Below are 22569 nucleotides of genomic sequence, written 5' to 3' on the forward strand. Positions count from 1 at the left end.
TCCTGACCTCTCCGCCCCCACCCCCACTCCGGCCTATCACCCTCACCTTAACCTCCTTCCACCTATTGAATTTCCAACGCCCCTCCCCCAAGTCCATCCTCCCTACCTTTTATCTTAGTCTGTTTGGCACACTCTTCTCATTCCTGAAGAAGCGGTCATGCCCGAAACGTCGATTCTCCTGCTCCTTGGACGCTGTCTGACCTGCTGCGCTTTACCAGCAACACATTTTCAGCTCTCCTTTCAATCAACTCTATCCAGCTTCTCCCTATGTCGTTGCAGCTACTTTTAATGAATTTTAATCCCACCATATTTTCCCTCTCAATCTACAGTTGGATTCTATCATATTTTGGTCACTGCTCCCTAAGGGTTCCATCACTTTAAGCTTCCTGATCAAATATGCCTCAGTATGCATCTAGTTGAATCTATGCATTCATCCTTAGTTTATCAGAAGCTGAGCTGTTAATGTTCTTGAAATTCAGATTGGCAGTTTGGAGTGTCTATATACAAATGAATTTTCTGTCAGCATATTTGATACCAAGTGCCAATGACAATCTAATGCAAATCATATTAAAGTTCAAAATCAGAAGTAACACATAATTGCACACTGAGCTTCCAGACAGTTTGTCATTTGATTTCTTCTACACATTCTGCTTAGCACAAGGCAATCAGTTCCTTTCTGCACTTTTTTAAAGTAGTCAACAATCCATTTAAAACAGACTAAGTTAATGACTGGGCTAGAAAGACTGGAATTTAATGTCAACATTTTAAAAAGTCCATTAACAGGAATTTAAATCCATCTTATTTCAATTTTAATTCCAGTGTAAGTGACTAAGTTGCACAAGATCAATGAATATACTTCCCCATTTCTAAGCTTAGTTGCTACATGAATTATAGTACTCAATTAGTGTAAGGGGATGAGGTAGGCAACTTAATGTTTGACCAGCAGAACAGATTGTGCAGTCAATCGCGAGAGACCACAGAATTCTACGAGCATTTACAATGGAAATTACAATCCTTTTTTAAAATTTGTTCATGGGTTTGGGTGTCACTAGGCATGGATAGAAATTTCCTTCGTGAATCAGATAGGGTTCCCCCAAACCCTCCCCCAATAATGGTTTCACGCCATCATCAGGCTTTTAATTCCAGATTTATTTTTCATTGAGTTCAAATTTCACCATCTGCCACAACGGAATTCAAATTCATATTCCCACAACATTATCTGCATCTCTGGATTAATTATCTAGTGATAATAACATTAGACCATACCTGCTCTATAAATCCCTGTCTCTGCAATGTCTTCCACAGGGGATCTGGACCTTTGTTAGGAGGCAAGCTCTATACTACCTTAATCAATCAGATTAAAGATTAATGGTAAGGCATTTTGTGTCTCATCCAGGAAGTGTAAGTTAAATATTTAATTCACCATTACATCATGTGCAGAAAACAAACTAAAAGTAAGTTAATAAAGGTGAGAATAAGGATTTAAAAAATGAAATTGAGAAATAAAGCAGAGAAAGAAAAAGATCATCAGTAATAAATAAAATCTGATGGAATGAGATTTCAAACTTATAAATATCAGTTTCAGTGACAGAAACCTTGATAAGCAGTACTTAAAACTTATAATGCCATTAAACATTTACATGAATGAAAGTGCCTATAGTTCTCTAGAGAGTTTAGCTGGTATCTATCATGAAAGGACAACCACACACCTGTTTTAGTGCCCAGTCTTTGGGAGAGATATTGGTATAAAGCAGTTTCAGGAGGAGCAGTTTCAGAAGTGTCCTGATGTGTATCCAACTGAGGACATTTGCTCACAGGAAATTGAAATTTGACTTACTTTTTAGTAACAATGAGCGCTGAAAAGTGTCACTGTTATATTCATGACCAAAATGGCTGGGCCATTTTGTTTTCTCTCTGTGAACAGTAATGTCCAATTAAAGATTATTTCAATTTAATATGCAGATTTTGTTTACTATTGAGAGAAAAATACCAAATAGAGATATGAGAAGTTGCAAATCGGGCAAAATAATATTAGAACAGAAGGTCAAATATCACCACATTTGGGTATTTCATTTTTCTCCATGATTTAAAAGCTTATCTGGCTTAAAGGGCTGGATTTTATGCTCAGTTTGGTTTCTCCACACCTCAATATAAACTGTTGCGGCCCCAGACAAGACCAGCAAATGTTTGTTACAATCTGGTTAGGGAGCAGTATCATTCTTTTTAAATTTAAAGTTGACAAAGTGCAAAGCCTCAGATATTTGCTAAGAAAATAATGTCACAAGATTCCATGGCTTTGACAAACAAAGTAAACTTTAACTAAAACTTAGAACAGTATAACAATCAACTATATATCTACATACAAAGAGGCATTCTAACAATCGGAACTGATAAAATGTAAATATTAGTAGCAAACAAACTGGTCAAGTACCCCACTGACTTTACTCATAAGTGCAAACATAATCAAGATAGATTGCACCTAGACATCAGTGAGACTAATGAGTCACCAAATTTCATTAAAATCTTCTCTCCTTTACAGGGCATTCTAATTTTTCACTTTCAAAGATCTGTCTTCAGTTTCCCTCAAAAGCAGCTTGGACTGCTACAATGACTGCTTTTAGCTTGGTAACTCAATCTCTTCTCTCAGGTCCAAGTTCCCCAGGACTACTGAGACTATTCCCAAATACCTAATTATGGGTACAATTTTAGTATTTATAAAACAGCTAGTTTAATCAAATTGCTGTTGAATTTCTTTACATTTACATCTTTCTCAGCAAGTTTTGAGAATACTTGTAGCTCAGGTTGAGGTTTTGGATGTAGGTTTTCTCACTGAGCTGGAAGGTTCATTTCCAGACGTTTTGTTACCCGACTAGGTAACATCTTCAGTGGGCCTCAGGAGAAGCAATGCTGAAAATTCCTGCTCTCTATTTATATGAAACCCAAACATATAAATAGAGAGCAGGAATTTTCAGCATTGCTTCGCCTGTGGCCCTTTGAAGATGTTACTTAGTAGGGTAACAAAACGTCTGGAAATGACCCTTCCAGCTCAGCGAGCAAACCTACATACACAACATCTTTCTCAGCTGCATCACGTTTGTGGGTTTCTTTCACTCTACTGTTAATGGTGCAATGCTATCAATGACTCCCAGAGGCTTCTTCTGCCATAAATGCCTGGTGTATGTGAACGGAAGACCCTGTTCTGAAGGGACACTGAACTCAAAACGTTAACACTGTTTTCTCTTCGCAGATGCTGCCAAACCTGCTGAGCTTCTCCAGCCATTTCTGTTTCTGTTTTGTTTCAGATCTCCAGCATCTGCAGATCTTTATTTAATGTTAGGGCATGAGCCTTGCTAGGAGATGGCAACAGTACCATAGGTATAGAGGTGTCAGAGCATTTAGCGGCATTTATACTTTCCTCCTACAGTGCTGGCATTCCTCCATATAGCTGAGAGTGCACTAAGCCAAGTCGCAATCTTGCTCCAGATTGTCATAGTCTGGTATCATAGCCTCCACTGCTAGTCCTTGGGAAAGAGGATGTCTCAACTCTGCATCCCCCCATCCAGAAGGACTTTCAGGTCCCTGCCTGACATTTAGGGTCAATGTCCCACTGTTTGCTATGTCCATAGACAATGTCCAGAATCATGCAGGGCAGTTCTGGACAAACCTTGCTTGCCCAGGTGCGCAGCAGGCTTTTAAAGGTAGGACGGAAGCAAGAGTTTCTGGCAAGTTCCTTGAGGGATGAGCTGTTCTGGGAAGAATTTATGGTAAATGGAGCCAGAATTGGACATGAGAGACACCACTGGGATCGGGTAAGTGGTAAATGCAATGAATTTGGAAAAAAGACGGTGAAAAGAAAAACTCACTAATCCTTGCAAGTGAGTAACCCTTCAAAAAAACCTCAACACAACTCGGAGTTGTCCAAAAACTGTATAATTCAGTCCTATCATTCTAGATATTAGTCCTTTTAAACCCATTTGACCCCAACCTTCAGTATAATAGAATTAAAGATGCGTCAAGTGCATTTAACCTATTTCCTAAAGTTAAACTTTAGCTCTTAAAATTAACACATAATCTAAAATGCATTGATCATAAACTTAATTTTCATAACAAAATGTTAAAGGTAATCTAGATAAAATTGAGGGAAAGATCTTTTAATTAGCATAGGGCAAAATGTTGGTCTATCTCCAGAAGGGATCCCCAAGTTCATAGAGCTGACAGCTAATCAGAGGCCAGCAGGTCTGCACACTGGGGGTGCAACAGGATCATTAATGCTGCAATTAGATCAAGGGAGGTGGCTTTCAACAATGGACCAGAAAGTTAGATGTTTTGGATATTAATTAACCACTCTCATAAAATTATAGTGATGGAGAAGCGAGTGGCAGGTACACCATATCCGCCTGCTTTCCCACCACTGGATGGCTGATAAAATTCAGCTCTATTGTTCAAAAGCCACAGTTTTTATATGAGAAGTAGATATAATCAATAGTTGTTTGACAATTAGTGTTAGTACTCATAATAGCCAATTATGAACCATTTTTTAATCGGTTATTTTTATTATTATCACTGCATAAATTTCAATACAAAACAAATCAAACTAATGCAGACAAGTAAATTCAAGAACCTAATCCAATTTACATAATAGTTATGAATTTAAAATGAAAGTGCAAACTATTTCCTATGTGTCCTAATATCACACATCCCTTGAATAATATGTACAAATACATTCCCTTTGATTCAATATAGCAATTTAACAGATGTGAAACATTCAATTGACTTTTGGAAGCTGTACTTACTGAGCAATTTTTAATAGCATTGCGTTTCCAATGAGTTTTGTCCAATTTTGTAGTTGCTGTCGATCGCAGAGATGCACAAGTCTTCACACGTGGATTTAGTGAGAGTATATTCTAATGGTAAAATAAAATGCCTGTATTAGCATAGTTTCCCATTTGAAAGATGGTAAAATTAATTGTACAAGTTAACTCTATTCATGTACCAATTGATCACTTTCAGCAGTGATCCAAATTCAGAACCAACCTTTTGCTTAGGTCTTAGCATCTTCAAAACAAATTTTAAAATCACAAGAAATAAAAATGTATTTGAAACAATCACTCTGTAAATTGCTTCCAGAGGTTTCTTCAAAATTTTTATGCACTGCATTTGCTTCTACGAGAAGTTCCAAAACTGAAATCTTATCTTTGTTTAAACATTTTGAGATAACTGGGATCTTCAGATGCTCCAGTGTGCAACTGGTCATAAACCTACAATCTGACAACAAGAAGTCAATTAAGAACTTTCCCCGAAGAAGTGAAATAGGAAAGCTATCGAACCGTAAAAAAATTGAAATTTTTTATTTTATAAATAATATGACAAGATGACTAAAATTGATCGAATAACCAGAACTAACTCTCCAACTTGGCAAATCCTAACTTCCTCTATCCCATGGAATCCCACAAGTTGAATTCAAATCTAAACAATTGAATTACAGTTGCTTTTCAAGCATTCAGTCATCATCCTGGCTATTGGTTTAAAAGAATGTTGAAATGCCACAAGGATCAGTGCTGGGTCCACTACTTTTCGTTAATTATAAAAATGATTTGGATGGGAGCATAAGAGTTATAGTTAGTAAGTTTGAAGATGACACCAAAATTGGAGGTGTAGTGGACAGCGAAGGTTACCACAGATTACAACAGGATTTTGACCAGATTGGCCAATGGGCTGAGAAGTGGCAGATGGAGTTTAATTTAGATAAATGCGAGATGCTGCATTTTGGGAAAGCAAATCTTAGCAGGACTTGTATACTTAATGGTAAGGTCCTGGGGAGTGTTGCTGAACAAAGAGACCTTGGAGTTCAGGTTCATAGCTCCTTGAAAGTGGAGTCACAGATAGGATAGTGAAGAAGGCGTTTAGTAAGCTTTCCTTTGTTGGTCTGAGTAATGAGTACAGGAGTTGGGAGGTCATGTTGCAGTTATACAGGACATTGGTTAGGCCACTGTTGGAATATTGCAGGAAATTCTGGTCTCCTTCCTATGGGAAGGGTGTTGTGAAACTTGAAAGGGTTCGGAAAAGGTTTACAAAAATGTTGTCAGGGTTGGAAAATTTGAGCTATAGGGAGAGGTTGAATAGATTAGATTACTTACAGGGTGGAAACAAGCCCTTCGGCCCAACAAGTCTACACCGACCCTCCGAAGAGCAACCCACCCAGACCCATTCCCCTACATTTACCCTTTCACCTAACACTACGGGCAATTTAGCATGGCCAATTCACCTAACCTGCACATCTTTGGATTGTGGGAGGAAACCACAGCACCCGGAGGAAACCCACGCAGACAATGTGCAAACTCCACATTCCTGAGGCGGGAATTGAACCCAGGTCTCTGGTGCTATGAGGCAGCAGTGCTAACCATTGAGCCACTTTGCCGCCCACAAATAGGCTAGGGCTCTTTTTCCTGGAGCGTCGGAGGCTGAGAGGTGACCTAATCGAAGTTTATAAAATCATGAGGAGCATAGATAGGATAAACAGACAAAGTTTTTTCCCTGGGGTGTGGGAGTCCTGAACTAGAGGGCATAGGTTTAGGGTGAGAGAGGAAAGAGATAAAAGAGACCTAAAGGGCAACTTTTTCACGCAGAAGGTGGTACATGTATGGAGTGAGCTACCAGAGGAAGTGGTGGAGGCCAGTAGAATTACAACATTTAAAAGGCATCTGGATGGGTATATGAATAGGAAGGGTTTAGAAGAGTATGGGCCTGGTGCTGGCAGGTGGGATGAGATTGGGCTGGGCTATCTGGTCAGCATGGACAAATCTGTTTTCGTGCTACACGACTCTATGTCTCTAAGTAATAGACTAACTCAAGAGGGATACCTCATGAATCTAACAAAATTAGAATCCTATTATGTAAGTGAGACCCCAAAAAACATAACTCACCCTTTTGTGAAGGGAGCACAGTATCGACATTCCCTTCAGTAGTACCTGTCAACCAACAAGCGGTGACTCTCAAAATGTTAATGAGTGAAATTATTTTTGTGGAAAACCAAAGCCAGAAAAATCAGCAGTGCTTCTCCGGCTAACACATAAACAGTGTATGAAATCATAAGACAATAAGATATCGAAACAGAATAAGTCATTTGGCCCATTGGATTCATTCTGCCATTCGTTCATAGCTGATATGTTTCTCAACTCCATTCTCCTGCCTTCTCCCCACACCTCTTGCCAATCAAGCAGCTAGTTATCTGCCTTATATGCAGTCATTGACTTGCCGTCTGCAGCAATGATTTCCACAGATTTATCACTCTCTGGCTGAAGAAATTCTTCCTCATCTCAGTTCTTGGGTCTTAGTCAATCCTACAAGTGGAAACATCTTCTTCACGTCCACGCTATCTGAGCCTCTCAGTATTTTGTAAGTTTCAATTAAATCTTCTCTCCTCCTTCTAAACCCTTCTAACCACTCCTCAAATGACAAACCATTCATTCTTTGGGATCATTTTTGTAAAGCTCCTGAGAACCCCTTCTAACATGAGCACATCCTTTCTTAGATACTGGATTCAAAACTCCTCACAATTTGCCATAAGTGGTCTGATCAGAATCTTATATAGCTTTAACAGTATACCTCTGCTCTCGTATTCTCGCCCTCTTGAAATTGCATTTACCTTCCTAACTGCCAACTGAACCTGCATCTTCATCTTCATCTTAAGAGAATCCTAAACTCGGACTCCCAAGTCTCTTTGTGCTTCTGATTTGCGAAGCCTTTACCCATTTAGAAAATAGCCAACGACTCTATTCTTCTGACCAAAGTACATAACCTCACATTGTATTCTATCTGCAACTTCTTTGCCCACTCTCCTAGCCTGTCCAAGTTTTTCTGCAGCCTCACCACTTCCTCAACACTACCTGTCCTTCCACCTATCATTGTGTCTTCTGCAAACTTAGCAACAGTACTTTAAATTCTTCCATCCAGGATTTATTATGTATGACATGAGTAATTATGGTCCCAATGCAGACCCCTGTGGAACTCCACTAGTCACCAGCTGCCAACCTGAAAAAGACCCCTCTTTTCCCACTTTCTGCCTTCTGTCAGTCAACTCATCCTCAATCCAGGAGCTTCAGCAAAATCGACGTTTCGGGCAAAAGCTCTTCCTGATGAAGGGCTTTTGCCCGAAACGTCGATTTTGCTGAAGCTCCTCGATGCTGCCTGAACTGCTGTGCTCTTCCAGCACCATTGATCCAGAATCTGGTTTCCAGCATCTGCAGTCATTGTTTTTACCTCATCCTCAATCCATGCCAGTACCTTGCCCCTGACACCATGGACTCTTTTCTTATTAGCAACTTCCTGTGTGGCACTTCTTCAGAAATTCAAAGAAATCACAGACTTTCCTTTTTCTAACTTGCCCATTACCTTCTCCAAGAAATCTAACACTTACCTCTGCCCCCTGACATCCTGAAATTCTGGTATGCTGCCGGTGTCATGCACAGCGAAAACTGATACAAAGTACCTACTCAGTTCCTCCGCCACTTCTTGTGTTGGGTCTGGATGGGATGTCCTCCAGAGGGTTGGTGCAGATTTGGTCGGCCAACCAAATGGCCTCTTTCCGTACTGTAGGAATTCTATGAACCAATGTCTCTTCTCACCTCTCTCTTACCTTTTAGATGTCTAAAAAAAACTCTCCTTTTTATGTTGCTAGCATAATTCATCTTCTCCCCCCCTTATCGTTCTTTTAGTTATTCTCTGTTGGTTTTAAAATACCCATATAGGATCCTAATCATGTGGATTCCACTCATCTTCACTATGTTGTATGCTTTTTCTTTTGCTTTTATGCTGTTGATGACCTCACTTGTTAGCCATGGTTGCCCTGTCCTCGCTTTAGTAAGTTTAATCTTCTTGGGATGAATTTGTCCTGGGTCTGCCAAACTCACCTGAGATTTTCCTTCCATTACTGCTCCACTATCTTCCCTGCTGGGCTCTCTTTCAATCAACCCTATCCAGCTGCTCCCTCATGTCTTTGTAATTACCTTTATTCAATAGGAATACCGTTACATTTGATTCCAGCTTCTCCCTCTCAAACTGCAAGGTAAATTATATCAGATTATGTTCACTGCCCCAGATTTATTTCACCTCACCTGCCTCTTTTCAGTCATCTCTGCTCCCTCCACTCAATGAAGATGCACCCAGACTGACTTTGTTGCTGTTCAGTGACCTGAATCCAGCAAGCCACAGCACGAGAAAAGTAAAATGCTGCAGATTTTGGAAATCTGAAGCAAATGCAGAGACTATTGGAGAAACTCAGCAAGTCTGGCAGCATCTATGTGGAGAGAAAAAGACAGTTAACATTTCTAACCCAGTATGACTCTTCTTCAGATGTTCAGGAGCTACATCAGTCAGTTGCTTAATGCTTCACTCATTTAAGGCCCAGCCATCCAAATGGCCCTGATCTCCACTGCCTCTCGCCAACAGTTCACCTGTCATTCGGCAAGTTGACTGCTTAAAACATTACGAAAAAAGCTTCTTTGCATTTTTGTGGGAGATTTACCAATTCTCCTGAAGAACCTGGATTATAGAATGGTCATTGGGGGCACTATTGTTAAATTTTGGACCCTGTGGCAGTCAAGTCCATCACTCTTTGCAGGAAGGGCAGAACTCTGCATAAAAGGAGATGATGGAGAGAAAAAGAGGCAGGAGGGCAACAGAGACCATATCCTCAAAAAGGCCGGCCGATGGAGACAAAGCCACCTGGAAATGTCCGCGATCCAGTGCCTCAGCAGACTGCATCTCTTCAGGCAGACGGTCACAGATACCTGTGTCCTCATTGCTACAGAGCCTGCAGATCGGAGCACTGTTTGCCATGCCTTCTAAGTGACTATTAATGTCATTCGAGTCTTGAACCTCTATTTCTGGCTGTGAACCACAATCGCATACCAATGTATCGCATTGGTCACTGAAACATTCTTACAAAGGTGCATTCATTTCACAATAGACATGGCCTCTCAGGGAAAAAAAATGGCTTGGGTTACACTGCAATTGCTGTATTTTCTCAAGTGCAAAGGCATCATCAGTTGGTGAATATCAAAGCACCCAGCAACTGGCCAGCGAGATCCATCAGCAGGAAGGGCTCCCATCCTTTCAACATCAATCTAGACTGCTCCTAAAAGAGTGCCTTCCATGTGTGTACTTGTTTTCCTAGCAACTGCCATTACTCCTTCATTCTTTAATGGTCAACACTGCTTCAGATCTTCATTTAAGAAATGGCTACTAATCCCTCAGAGGCAATGCAACCTGCTCAGCGTGCCAACCATTTAGCAGGTCACACAACATCTGAGGATGCAATTCTGGTGCCTGGCTCTGGCCAGGTGGCACTCTCAGAAACCCACGTGCAAGGGTCTCTATCCTTATAATGGCCTCCTCTGCTGTCTATCATATGGCTTTTCAGAGAGGTATAGAAGTTGGAGACATTAAGCCCCCAGAAGGGAACATCTTGTTTCAGGAAGAGCAGTAGGTGAGAAGAGAGGTGGGATTAGAGGAAGGGGGTGGTGGTGCTGAGCAGAGAGGCATCCCAGCTGCATTATAACCTTGTCTCCTCCAGCCTCCCTCTGGGAAACCAACATCTCGCTCATGGCCTCCAACATTAGATCCAGGTCAGAAGTGAGGAAGCAAGAGATGGCTGTGCCCCAGGTGCTAGTCCTCCTGCTCTCATATTATACAAGTTCAACAGACCTCTCCCGGCTAACAGGCAGCTCCAGTGATGGCTCATATGGGGACTGTAAAGAAACCCGTTCTTCATCTGATCTCAATTTGGAGATGCCGGTGTTGGACTGGGGTGTGACCTCAGTCTATTCGTTCCCCCGATGACCTCCATATTAGTTAAGAATTTCTCCATGTGAACATCTGAACAAATTCCCATTGGAGGTAGCTTTCTGCCCAAAATAGGCACAGCTCCTGTTTCTGCACACACCACGCTTCTCCAGGACCCCATGACCCAACCAGCTATTATGCTGTGAAGACCTAATGAGTACAAATGACCAAAAAGAGTTTGACAGTATTACACAGAAGTCAAGTTAGCAGCATTATTTCCAAATACATTGATCAAAAGTTTAGGATATCGTCCTAAATGTAGCTTCACACCATCTCTTGCTCACACAGTCACAGTACAGCTAATACAGCTCTAGCCATTTGGAAAACCATATTTTAAAAACACATTAAGCCTCCAGGGAAATTTATCAACTTACTTTGAGTCTTTAAGTTATAGCAGGAACTATGTCGCCTGCCTCTGCTCATATAACATTAAAAATGAGCTGTCTGAGGAAACTGACTTCTACCCATGTATTCAAGCTCTATACTCAGCAAGTTTAATGTGATGTGCACTGAGCAGTGTAACTCAGGCTTGCTGGCTGAATAACATGCTATACAACATGCTGTTCTGAGGTTGATGTATGCAGTATAATGTCTGTTTAGAAGACCTTTGTGCATGGTAGCTTCATGAGAATATGATCCTTCCAGTTCCTGTTGTATAAATTAATGCAACTGTCAGCCTTTGTTTCCAACATAGGCAGAGTGAACTGCATCACTTCAAGGAGCACTATTTTTTACCATGGTAAAGACATTTGCTTCACTGCAAGCAGTGATGAAAACAATAACTTGTATTTCTAGACAGCTTTCAGCTGAGCAAAACATCCCAAGGCACATCCCAAAAAAAGTTTGTCAAAGGCATGGGTTTCAAGTATCAACAAAAATGGGAATAAAAGGATATCAGGAGGGAATTCAAAGCTTGAGCTGAGGCATTGAAGGGGATGAGACCATGGAAAGGTTTGAAAACAAAGACAGAAATTTTTAAATCGCAGCATCGATGAACATGAAGGACGTTGAAGTTTATAAACACAGCTTGATGGTGAGTAGAAGTTGCAAGTTGCGAACTAAACAGAGAGCTTTGGACAAGCTCAAGTTTACCGTGGGTGTAAGGTGGGGGAGTTTGGATACAATGATGACAAAACCAAATGTAGATAAATAAACTTTATTGTATTTATTTACCTTCAGCTGTTAGGTTTCATCAGTTAAGATATTAAAATTGTAGAACAGAGAGATCTAGGGGTTCAGGTATATAATTCTTTGAAGTTTATGTCACATATAAATAGGATTGTTAAGAAGAATTTGGCACGCTTGCCTTCATTGCTCTGACCTTTAACTTTAGAAGTCGGGACATTATGTTGGTGTCACAGAGGACATTGGTGAGCATGTTCTGAAATACTGTGCCCAGTTCTGTTTGCCATATTATATGAAGAATATTATTAAACTGGAGGAAGTTCAGAAGAGATTTACTAGGATATTGCAATGAATGGAGGGTTTGAGTTATAGAGAGAGGCTGGATAAGCTGGGACATTTTCACTACAGCATAGGAGGTTCTTAAAAATCATGAGGGGATGGATAAGATGTCTTTTCCCTAGGGCGGGGGATTTCAGGATTAGGGAGCATATTTTTAAAGTGAGAGGGGAAAGCTTTTTAAAAATAGACCTGAGAGAATGGTTCGTGTGTGGAATGGGCTTCCAGGGGAAGTGGTGGATACAGGTACAGTCACAACATTTAAACAGCATTTGGATAAGGACATGAATAAGAAATTTTGGAGGGATAAAGGCAAAGCACAGGCATATGTGACTAGTTTGGGATTGTGGGCAGCATGAACTAGATTGACCAAAGGGGTTTGTTTCTGAACTGCATGACACTATGAAGTTATAGTTTAAACATTTACATAGACAGCACTACAGAAAGAAAATGCGTATTTTGTGGAAACTCAATCAGAAAACATTTAATGAACATTTTGGGGTTCGGTCCAACGAGTTGTTTGAGGCGAAAAGTGGTATCCATGCGTCTGAGTTAGGCGTTTATGAAACCAAAATAAAAACAGAAAGGACTGGAGAAACTCTGCAGGCCCAGCAGCATTTGTGGAGAGAGAAACTGTTAACATTTTGAGCCCAGTATGACTCTTCGTCAGAACTGAAAGGAGCTGGAAAAAAGTGGACTTTATGCTGTAAACAGAAGAGAGGAGCCAGTGGGACAGATTGTGAGGGTGCCTGGAGCAGAAGTCAAAGACAGTGATAATGGAGCCGAAGGAGAGACAGATATGTAAAATATCCTCACTGCTCATGAATCTGAGCTCATGTTGGGGTTCTGCAGTATCAGAAATTAAGCTGAGCTTGTGATAGTCCTCTTCAGTTTGATGTAAAAAATTCCTTATTCAAAAATGAATAAAGGGAGCTCCTCAACATTCATTCTTCATCCAACATATTCAAACAGTTCCCCTGATCAGAGTATGGCTGTTAAGGTATTTTTGGTGAAAACTGGCTCTGTTGTCATATATTAAAGCTTCTGCACTTGAGATCCCAGTAAGTAGCAAGCCCCTGTGTCTCTTAAGCTAAGCAACAGCATTAGCATCCCATCTCCAAATTTCCAAATCAATCAGGAAGGGAGAACAGGATTCCTAATTAAAAAAACTATGGCAGTGACTACAATGGTTCAAGCAAACATGCCTTTTCTGAGGCTAGGAGTCACACAACACCAGGTAATAGTCCAACAGGTTGATTTGAAATCACAAGCTTTTGGAATGCTGCTTCTTCGTGAGGTGAAGGCAAGACTTCACCTGATGAAGAAACAGCGCTCCGAAAGCTTGTGATTTCAAATAAATTTGTTGGACTATAACCTGGTGTCGCGTGACTTCTGATCTTCTCCACCCCAGTCCAACACTGGCACCTCCACATCATTTCCAGAGGCTGGAGAAATCATAGATATCAAAGAGAGGGCTGGGAAGGCTGTTTCTTGGACTTCTCTCTTCCAAGTTGTCTCAGTCTAACCTGGAGGTCCTGCTATAGGTTCTGAAGGACTACAGTCAGTTGAGCTTTCCTATGGATAGAAGAAAAAATTTCCATCTTCAGTTTAGCAGACATATTTGGAATGGCTAAAGAAGTCAGACAGAGTGTGGTCTCCCATATCTGGAGACCATACCAAGAGGTTAACCACTTCACGATGGCATGAATGTAAAGTAGCATCTCACATTCAGATGGCAAGACCCCCATAGTCTGATCTCCCCACCACTCTCTTACACAGCATTCATCAGGCTAACTCAACTTACTCATTTTACTCTTTCCAGGCATGAGTCAACCCCACCTAAACATTTAACCCGGGCCTCTTAACCTTTTATACACATGCCTCTACAGTTATTGTCCTTCCCTGCTATCAGTCAAAAAGTGTGGTGCTGGTAAAGCACAGCCAGTCAGACAGCATCTGAGGAGCAGGAGAATCGATGTTACAAGCATGAGCTGTTCATTAAGAATTTGTGATGATGAGTTTATGCTTGAAATGTCGACTCTCCTGCTCCTGGGTTGCTACCTGGCCAACTGTGCTTTTCCAGCACTATACTTTTTGACTCTGACCTCCAGCATCTGCAGTCCTCACTTTCTCCTTCCCTGATATCACTCAACCCATTGCAGCCATTCACTTCTCTGGTCTTTTAGCCCTTCCAGTTGAGAGTGTCCACCTTTAGAGAGGCAGGCACAGGTGAGGGGAGGGGGCTGCCACTCAGTTGGTGGTAGTTTCTGGTGACACTTAACTTGACCTAAGTTACATTTTTGAATAAGGAATAAGTTACATTTTATTCATTTTTGAATAAGGAATTATTTACATCAAACTGAAGACTATCACAAGCTCAGCTTAATTTCTGATACTGCAGAACCCCAACATGAGTACAGGGAAGGAGGTCTTGTTTCAGGAGACTGCAGGTGTCAGCAACGGCCTGTCATGAAAGCCTGAGCTTCCTGAGGTACTGGTGCAGACATATTAATTGTGGGGGAGGCCTTCCTTGTAATTATCACTGAACGGTTAGTCCTGAGACCCAGGTAATGATCTGGGCACTCAAGTTCGAATTCACCCAAGGCAGCTGGTGAATTCAATAAGAATCTGGAATTAAGTGTCTAACGATGACCGTGAATCCACCGTCAGGGAAAAACCAATGAGGTTCACTAAATCCTTTACGGAAGGAAGTCTGCGACCCTTACCTGGTCTGGCCTACATGTGACTCCAGACCCACAGCAATGTGGTTGACTCTTAACTGCCCTCTGAGCAATTATGGATGGGCACTGAATGCTAAGTGATGCCCTCATTCTGTGAATGAATATTAAAAAAAAGTCAAGGGAGCCAATCATCAGCCAATAGATACTATTCTGGGAATCTTGTCTCCTTGGAGCTGTGTTTCCATCCCTCTACCTAATGGAGGGACAGGTAGCTGAGGAGAAGGCAGCTGCTGCTGACTGTACAGCTGCAGTGACTGGCTCTGTTGTTGTTCATGTTGTTGCTGCTCTTATTTTCTCTTAGGAGAGAAGCGTAAAATGGAAGGGCAGCTGAGGGTGAGTGAAGTGCTGGATTGACTTGCAACAAGTAGGCTATCGGTTGTCATGCAACGCAAACATTCTCTGCAAAAAGGGTGCTGTGAGACTCTCACCTGGATACAGTTCTTCAATTTCAAATGGTTAAAAGCCTTAGTGAATCCAGCGTGAATATAAAAAAAAGGCATTCCTGCCTGTCCCTGGCAACTCACTGTCAGCTTGAGAAATAGTTCCACGAGCTGCTGAAGCCAGAATCCCTGGTTAAAACACAACTTAATGAGTGACTCAAATATTTTAATTACTTTCCTGACAGCTGCACAGGAATGCCCTGCTCATCTCCAAACCAATCCGGGTCAAATCCCGAAGAGGGAAGGATGGTGTCAGGATACTGATTAAATGACACTTTGAGAGAATTTAACTCTTCCCACACAACCAAACTCACCCTGCCTTACTCAGACAACTCCACCCATTCTAATCAGGGCTGGTTTCTCTTCTGGCACTGCCCATACTGCCTACACTATCGGTTCATCTCTTCTTCATTTCAACCGTGATACGAATTTGATTGGTGATGTAACAGCTGAATAGCCATCCCTGCTGCAAACCCTCTACTGTTATCAGGACTGGGGACAAGCAAGAGTGCACACTGGCTTCCTACCACTTTTCACTCTATTCCCCATTATGACAGCATTGGCACTTCAATTCATTCACCTTAGCACATGAAAGAAGTTAAGGAAGTGAATGTTCCTTTATTAAAAAAAAGGGCGTCACTTGGAAATCTTGATGATATCCCAGTCAGTGAGAGATCAGTTAGGCCCGCACACTGGCTAGCACTGCTGCCACACAAAGAGAGGGATCTGGGTTCGATTCCAGCCCTGGGTGACTGTCTGTGTGGAGTTTGCACTTTCTCTGCATGGGTTTCCACCATTCTGGTTTGTGCCCATAATTCAAAGATGTGCAGGTTAGGTGGATTGGCCATGGTAAAATGCCTATAGTGTCCAGGGATGTACAGGCTCAGTGGGTTAGCCACAGGAAATGCAGGATTATAGGAGTGGGTTGCTCTTCATAGTGTCAGCGTGGACTCAATGGGTTGAATGGCCTGTTTCCACACTATTGGGATTCTATGAAATACTTTGAAAGTAGTATGTCAGGTCAGAGATCTGACGAATTCTTTCTCCAAGGCGTTGGACACAGAGATCCAGAGATCCCTAAGATCGAGGATTGGTTCTTTCGACATATCCAAGCATTAATGCCTCAGAAAAACTGGGTTTTCACAGCAGTCCTATGCAGTATTCTGCAGTATCCTGTCCTTGCTCAGTAAGGCATGATGGCCAATTAACTCAAGTAGGGATCCACTTGAGGCTGGATGAAGGCATTGCTAAGGTTTTCCGAGTGTAAAACTAGCCCCACTCCCACCCCTTACACCACCATCAGGATGGGGACAACAGCTTAGAGATAAGCTCCCAGCTGCACAGCAGTGAAGGGATGGAATCCAGGGAGAAAAACAATACTTTCAAGGGATCATCTCAACACAGTCAACTTCCCCTCCTCCACCTTGAATCTACGTCCCCTCCACACTGGGAAAAAGCCTCATACTTTCCACTTTATCCATGCCTTGCACAATCTTATAAACTTTTATCTGGTCGCCTCTCAACCTTCTACGTTCCAGTGAAAACAAAGCCAGTCTACCCAAAACTTTTTCATAGCTAAAGTCCCCCCAACATCCTGGTAAACCTTTTCTGTACTCCCTCCAAAGCATCAAAATCCTTCTGGTAGTACAGTGACCAGAACTGTATGCAATATTCCAAGTGTGGCCTAACTAAAATTCTGTAAAGCTGCAGCATACCTTGTCTATCTTTATACTGAATACCCTTTCCAATGAAGGCAACTATGCCATAGGCTTTTTTTACTAGGTTATCTACCTGCACTGCCACCTTCAGTGACCTGTAGTCCTGCACACCCATATCCCTCTGCATGTCAATACTCTGAAGGGCTCTGCCATTCACTGTATAATTTCCACTTTTACTTGACCTTCCAAAACATATCACCTCACATTTGTCCAGATTAAACTCCATTTGCCATTTTTCTGCCCATGTCTCCAACTGATCTATATCCTCCAGTTTACTTGATAATCTTCCTCACTATAAGCATTTCCAACAAGCTTTGTGTCGCACAAAAGCTTACTAATTGGACCAGCTATGTTTTCCTCCAAATCATTTACATAGATCAGGAACAGCAGAGGTCCCAGCACTAATCCCTGTGGAACACCACTAGTCACAGCCCCACATTCCAAAAAGCATCCTTCCAGTGCTACCCTCTGTCTCATATGACTAAGCCAGTTCTGTAGCTATCTTGCTAGCTCACCCCTGAAATCATGTGACTTCACCTTTTGTACCAGTCTGCCATGTATGACCTTGTCAGAGTCTTTACTGAAGTCCATGTAGACAACATCAACCACTTTTCCCTCATCGATCACCTTGGTCACCTGCTTAAAAAACAGTATCAAGTTAGTGAGGCATGACTACCTCCGCACAAAACTATGGTATCGCTAATCAGTCCTTGTCCCTGAGAATCTTATCCAGTAATTTCCCTACGACCGATGTAAAACTCACAGGCTTCCATCTCTGGTTGGAAGATGGTTTCATCCCATAAACAGCCCTCCCTCACTTTCCATCCTCTCCCCCCGTCCCAAACCATTGCAGGACACCTGAACACTCCCTCCACTGGAGGAGGGCTCTCTTCCCACAATCCCCTCCCAGGATAATTCCATCAGCCTCATTTTCCGCAACTGTGCAATCAATGGGACCAAAGAGTTTGAAGGACATTGAATCGCCAGAGATCCACAGTGTAGGAAAAGATTCTTCGGCCCATCGATTACCCCTCCAATCAGAAACAACCACCTCCCCATTCCAATCCCACATTCCAGCCCTTGTCCTATAGCCCTGGCATCACAAGTGCACATCAAAATATTTCCTAAATCTTATGAGGGTTTCTGCCTCCACCAGGCATATTTACCAGAAACCCCTCTTTTTTTAATGTCCTCCATATCGGAAGGTCCTGGACAGTGTTGCTGATCAAAGAGACCTTGGAGTGCAGGTTCACGGTTTCTTGAAAGTTGAGTCACAGGTAGATAGGATAGTGAAGAAAGTGTTTGGTATGCTTTCCCTTATTGGTCAGAGCATTGCGTGTAGGAATTGGGAGGTCATGTTGTGGCTGTACAGGACATTGGTTCGGCCACTTTTGGAATATTGTGAGCAATTCTGATCTCTCTACAATTGGAAGGATATGGTGAAACTTGAAAGGATTCAGAAAAGACTTACAAGGATGTTACCAGAGTTGGAGGGTTTGAACTGTAGGGAGAGGTTGAATAGTCTGGGGCTGTTTTCCCTGGAGCGTTGGGGCCACCTCACAGAGGTTTATAAAATCAAGAGGGGGCATGGATAAAGTAAATAGACAATGTATTTTCCCTGGGGTGGGAGAGTCCAGAACTAGAGGGCATAGGTTTAGGGATAAGAGGGGAAAGATATAAAAGGGACCTATGGGGCAATTTTTTCACACAGAGGGTTTAGTGTGCATGGAATGAGCTGCCAAAGGAAGTGGTGGAGTCTGATATAATTACAGTAGTTAAAAGGCATCTGGATGGGTATATGAATATGAAAGGTTTGGAGGGATATGGGGCAAGTGCTAGCAAATGGGACTAGATTAGGTTGGGATATCTGTTCAGCACGGATGAGTTGGACCAAAGGGTCTGTTTCCGTGCTATATATCTGTATGACTGTATGACTCTAATTTCTGGATTATCCCTGTTATTCTTTTCAAACAGTGGGACAACATTGGCTATTCTCTAATTGTCTTGGACCTTATCGGAGGCCAAATAGGATACAAAGATGTCTGTCAACACTTCAGCAATTTGTTCCTTTGCCTCCCTCAATATTCTGAGATGGTTAAGCCCCCGGGTGTTGATGGGATCTATGTTAACACTTTTCTAAGATGCACAGCACCTCTTTCTTTCTAATGGCAACGTGGCTTAGAAATTCAACATTCCCTTCCCTGAGATCATCCTCCTCCAATTCCTTCTCTTTGGTAAATACTGATAGAAAGTATTCATTTAGGACCTCACCCATTTTGGCTCCTTACATAGATTCCCTCCCTTGTGTCTGAGTAGGCCAACCCTTTCCCTGGCTGCCCTCTTGCTTTTTATATATGTATAAAAAGCCTTGGGATTCTCCTTAATCCTGTTTGCTGATGATTTTTCATGACCCCTTTTGGCCCTTCTAATTCTTTCCTTAAGTTCTTTCATACTTTCCTTATATGCTTCAACAGCTTTGTCAGTTCCCATTCTCCGATACCTTAAATATGCTTCCTTCTACGTTTTGACCAAGATCATAACTTCCCTGGTTATCCAAGGTGCAAGTAACTGGCCATACCTATCCTTCAGTCCAGCCTTGCAGAGAGCTTTGTTTTGAGGAAGCTCTTTGTAACCTACAGCCTCTCCCGATGGGGCTGCCAGTTCAACATCATCACAAGACTCACACTTGCACCATTCTTCATTAGAATGGGCTTTCAACCGGTGGATTCTAAACAGAATTCTCCAGGGATACAGTGAGCCATATCCTACAAGAGCCACTTCCAATCTCGAATTGAATATGACATCAGATCACTCACCAACCGGGAAAATCAAGCTTGGAGAATTCAAATCACAATTTGCTGGTTGGAAATGTAATCTTGGCTTTTAAAAAAAGCTGGAGATTTTTTAAAAAATCTAGTAACTGTAAAATTTATTGTATTAATGTGGAAAGGGAACCTTCCCTTGTCTGGCTGATACATGAATCCAGTCCCACCCCTTTGTAATCAACTCTTAACTGCTCCTTTGAACGGGCTTACCAAACCATTCCATTTTATCAAACTGGTGATCATCCTCATTTCACTAGTGACTGTGATTCAAGGTCAGTTAGAATGGAGGTGAGGGGAAGTTCTTTCAGGAAGGGAGTGGCGAGCCTATGGAATTCTCTGCCACAGAAAACAGTCAAGGCAAAAACATTGAATACTGTATTTTTGAAAGAAGTTAGATATAGTTCTTAGGGCTAAAAGGATCAGAGGGTCTGAGGAGAAGATGAGACAAGGTACTGAGCTGAATGATCAGCCACCGTTATATTGAATGGTGGAGCAGGCTTGAAAGGCCAGTTGCTTATTCCTCCTCCTGTTTTCTATGTTTCAATGTTTGACTTTATTGATTACTGTCACATGTATTGAGACATAGTGAAAAGTATTGTCTAACTTCCTTTGCAGGAAGATCACATGATAGAAGTGCATTAGGGTAACGGAACAGAGTCCAAATTTCTAAGGATGTTAAAATTTGAATTAAATTGAAGAAAAATCTGGAATGAAATAACCAGGCCACTGCAAATTGTGAACCCATCTGATTCACTAATGTCCTTTCGGGAAGGAAATCTGATGTCCTGACCTGACCTAGTCCACATATGACTCCAAACCCACAGCCTTGTAGCGTCGGAGGCTGAGGGGTGACCTTATAGAGGTTTACAAAATTATGAGGGGCTTGGATAGGGTAAATAGACAAGGTATTTTCGTGCTGGCAGGTGGGACTAGATTGGGTTGGGATATCTGGTCGGCATGGACAGATTGGACTGAAGGCTCTGTTTCCATGCTGTACATCTCTATGACTCAATTACCTCTAACTGCTTGATCGGCATTGAATGCTGGCCTAGCCAAAGCTTCCCTCATCCCAAGAGTGAATAAAAGGAACTTTAGCAGGAAACTGGTAGGATCCAATCAGATGCCTGCTTTGTACCTTGCCTACTTTGAGTTTTGATTGTCGTCTGTATAAAGTAATTTGGATGGAGTACAAATGGGCAACTGATCAGATGGTACTGGTTCCCCACCGGGCAGCTAGGTTAAAAATTCTCTCGAACATAACAGAAAATGTAATTTATTTTTTTGCAGGAGATGAATTTCAAAACATTTCCAGGCCTGAATTTTGACTACAGCCTGTGGATATCCTAATCTAAATGACAGATAACATATGGCTGATTTGCGAAAGTAATTGATTAACATATATGAACCAGAGCCAAGAGTTCGGGGTGCTAGAAAAACAAGGATTTTGAAATTACTCCATGGGATACCAATTCATAAATATTTAACACAGTATTCTGGAATTATTCTGACATATTGTTGAAACAAAGTCTGAACTGTAACAATAATGTAACAAAAGATAAGATTATATGTCTTATTTTAGCTCAATATTTCATTAATTAGAAGATAAATAATAATTATTGTGCATATGCCTGCCTTTTAAAAACAAAAGTTGTTTTGTTTCTTTCTATCAATAAAATTCAACAAAATTCCAGACAAGGTGTGTTCTTTCTGACAGCAGGTACAAAACATAATGTGTATTTAAATTATGCAACTTGTCATACATCTCTCCTGTCACCATCGTGCCCTGCCATCATTCTCATTACTGTGTCATGGTGCAGACATTTGCCTCTAAGTCAATAGATTGTAGTGTGAAAAGCCATTCCATAGCCTTGAACAGGGGCAAAAAAACCTAGGTTGATGCTGCAATGGAGTACTGACAGAATGCTGCAAGATCAGAATTCCTGTCCCTTAATAAAGCAAGACCTCAAGAGCAGACACAGAATGCTGCTTCAAAGAACAGCATTGTTGCTGTTTCAAAGGATAGCAATGGGTTATCCTCGGTTTCCTAACCAATATTCATTACCCAACATCACAAAACCTGATTATCTAGTTATGATTATATTGCTATAGTCCCAAATTGACTATACTTCAAAAATATGTAATTAATTGAATGTAAAGTGTTTTGCAACATCCTGTGGATGTTGAAAAGTACAATATAAATGAAAGTTTTTTCTTTCACTGTATGATGTTATTAATTAACTTTCAGTCCTGGATTTTTGCAGAGGACGTCAATGTGGACAAACATTTTGCCCTTAAAGCATAGACAGAAATAATGTACATGCCTATACAGTTAGAGTGCAAGGCTACACCGCGACAACAAATCATGAGCAGAAAAGGGCAACTTGTCATTTTTCTTTTAAAAAGGTTAACAGAAAATAGAAGGCACGCATCAGGGGGCCTTGACATCATAACACTCTGGGTAAGAAGATTAATACAATGAGTAAGATTATTTCAAAGCTCAAACAGGGATTTGAAATAACCACCAGGCATCTAACAGCATAGA

General features: G+C 41.5%; 1 protein-coding gene across 3 annotated transcripts in view; it reads right to left on the bottom strand.

Annotated features, from left to right (window-relative positions):
• The window catches only part of LOC122554210 (dihydropyrimidine dehydrogenase [NADP(+)]-like), a 735384-nt gene that overhangs the window by 595718 nt on the left and 117097 nt on the right, over positions 1 to 22569 (bottom strand). For all 3 annotated transcript variants that reach the window (XM_043698867.1, XM_043698868.1, XM_043698869.1), the window contains exon 2: positions 4794 to 4904. In XM_043698867.1, coding sequence (XP_043554802.1) covers positions 4794 to 4904 — 111 coding nt within the window. The remainder of the gene's footprint in view (positions 1 to 4793; positions 4905 to 22569) is intronic.

This window comes from Chiloscyllium plagiosum, chromosome 11 (assembly GCF_004010195.1).
Source record: "Chiloscyllium plagiosum isolate BGI_BamShark_2017 chromosome 11, ASM401019v2, whole genome shotgun sequence".
Classification (NCBI taxonomy): domain Eukaryota; kingdom Metazoa; phylum Chordata; class Chondrichthyes; order Orectolobiformes; family Hemiscylliidae; genus Chiloscyllium; species Chiloscyllium plagiosum.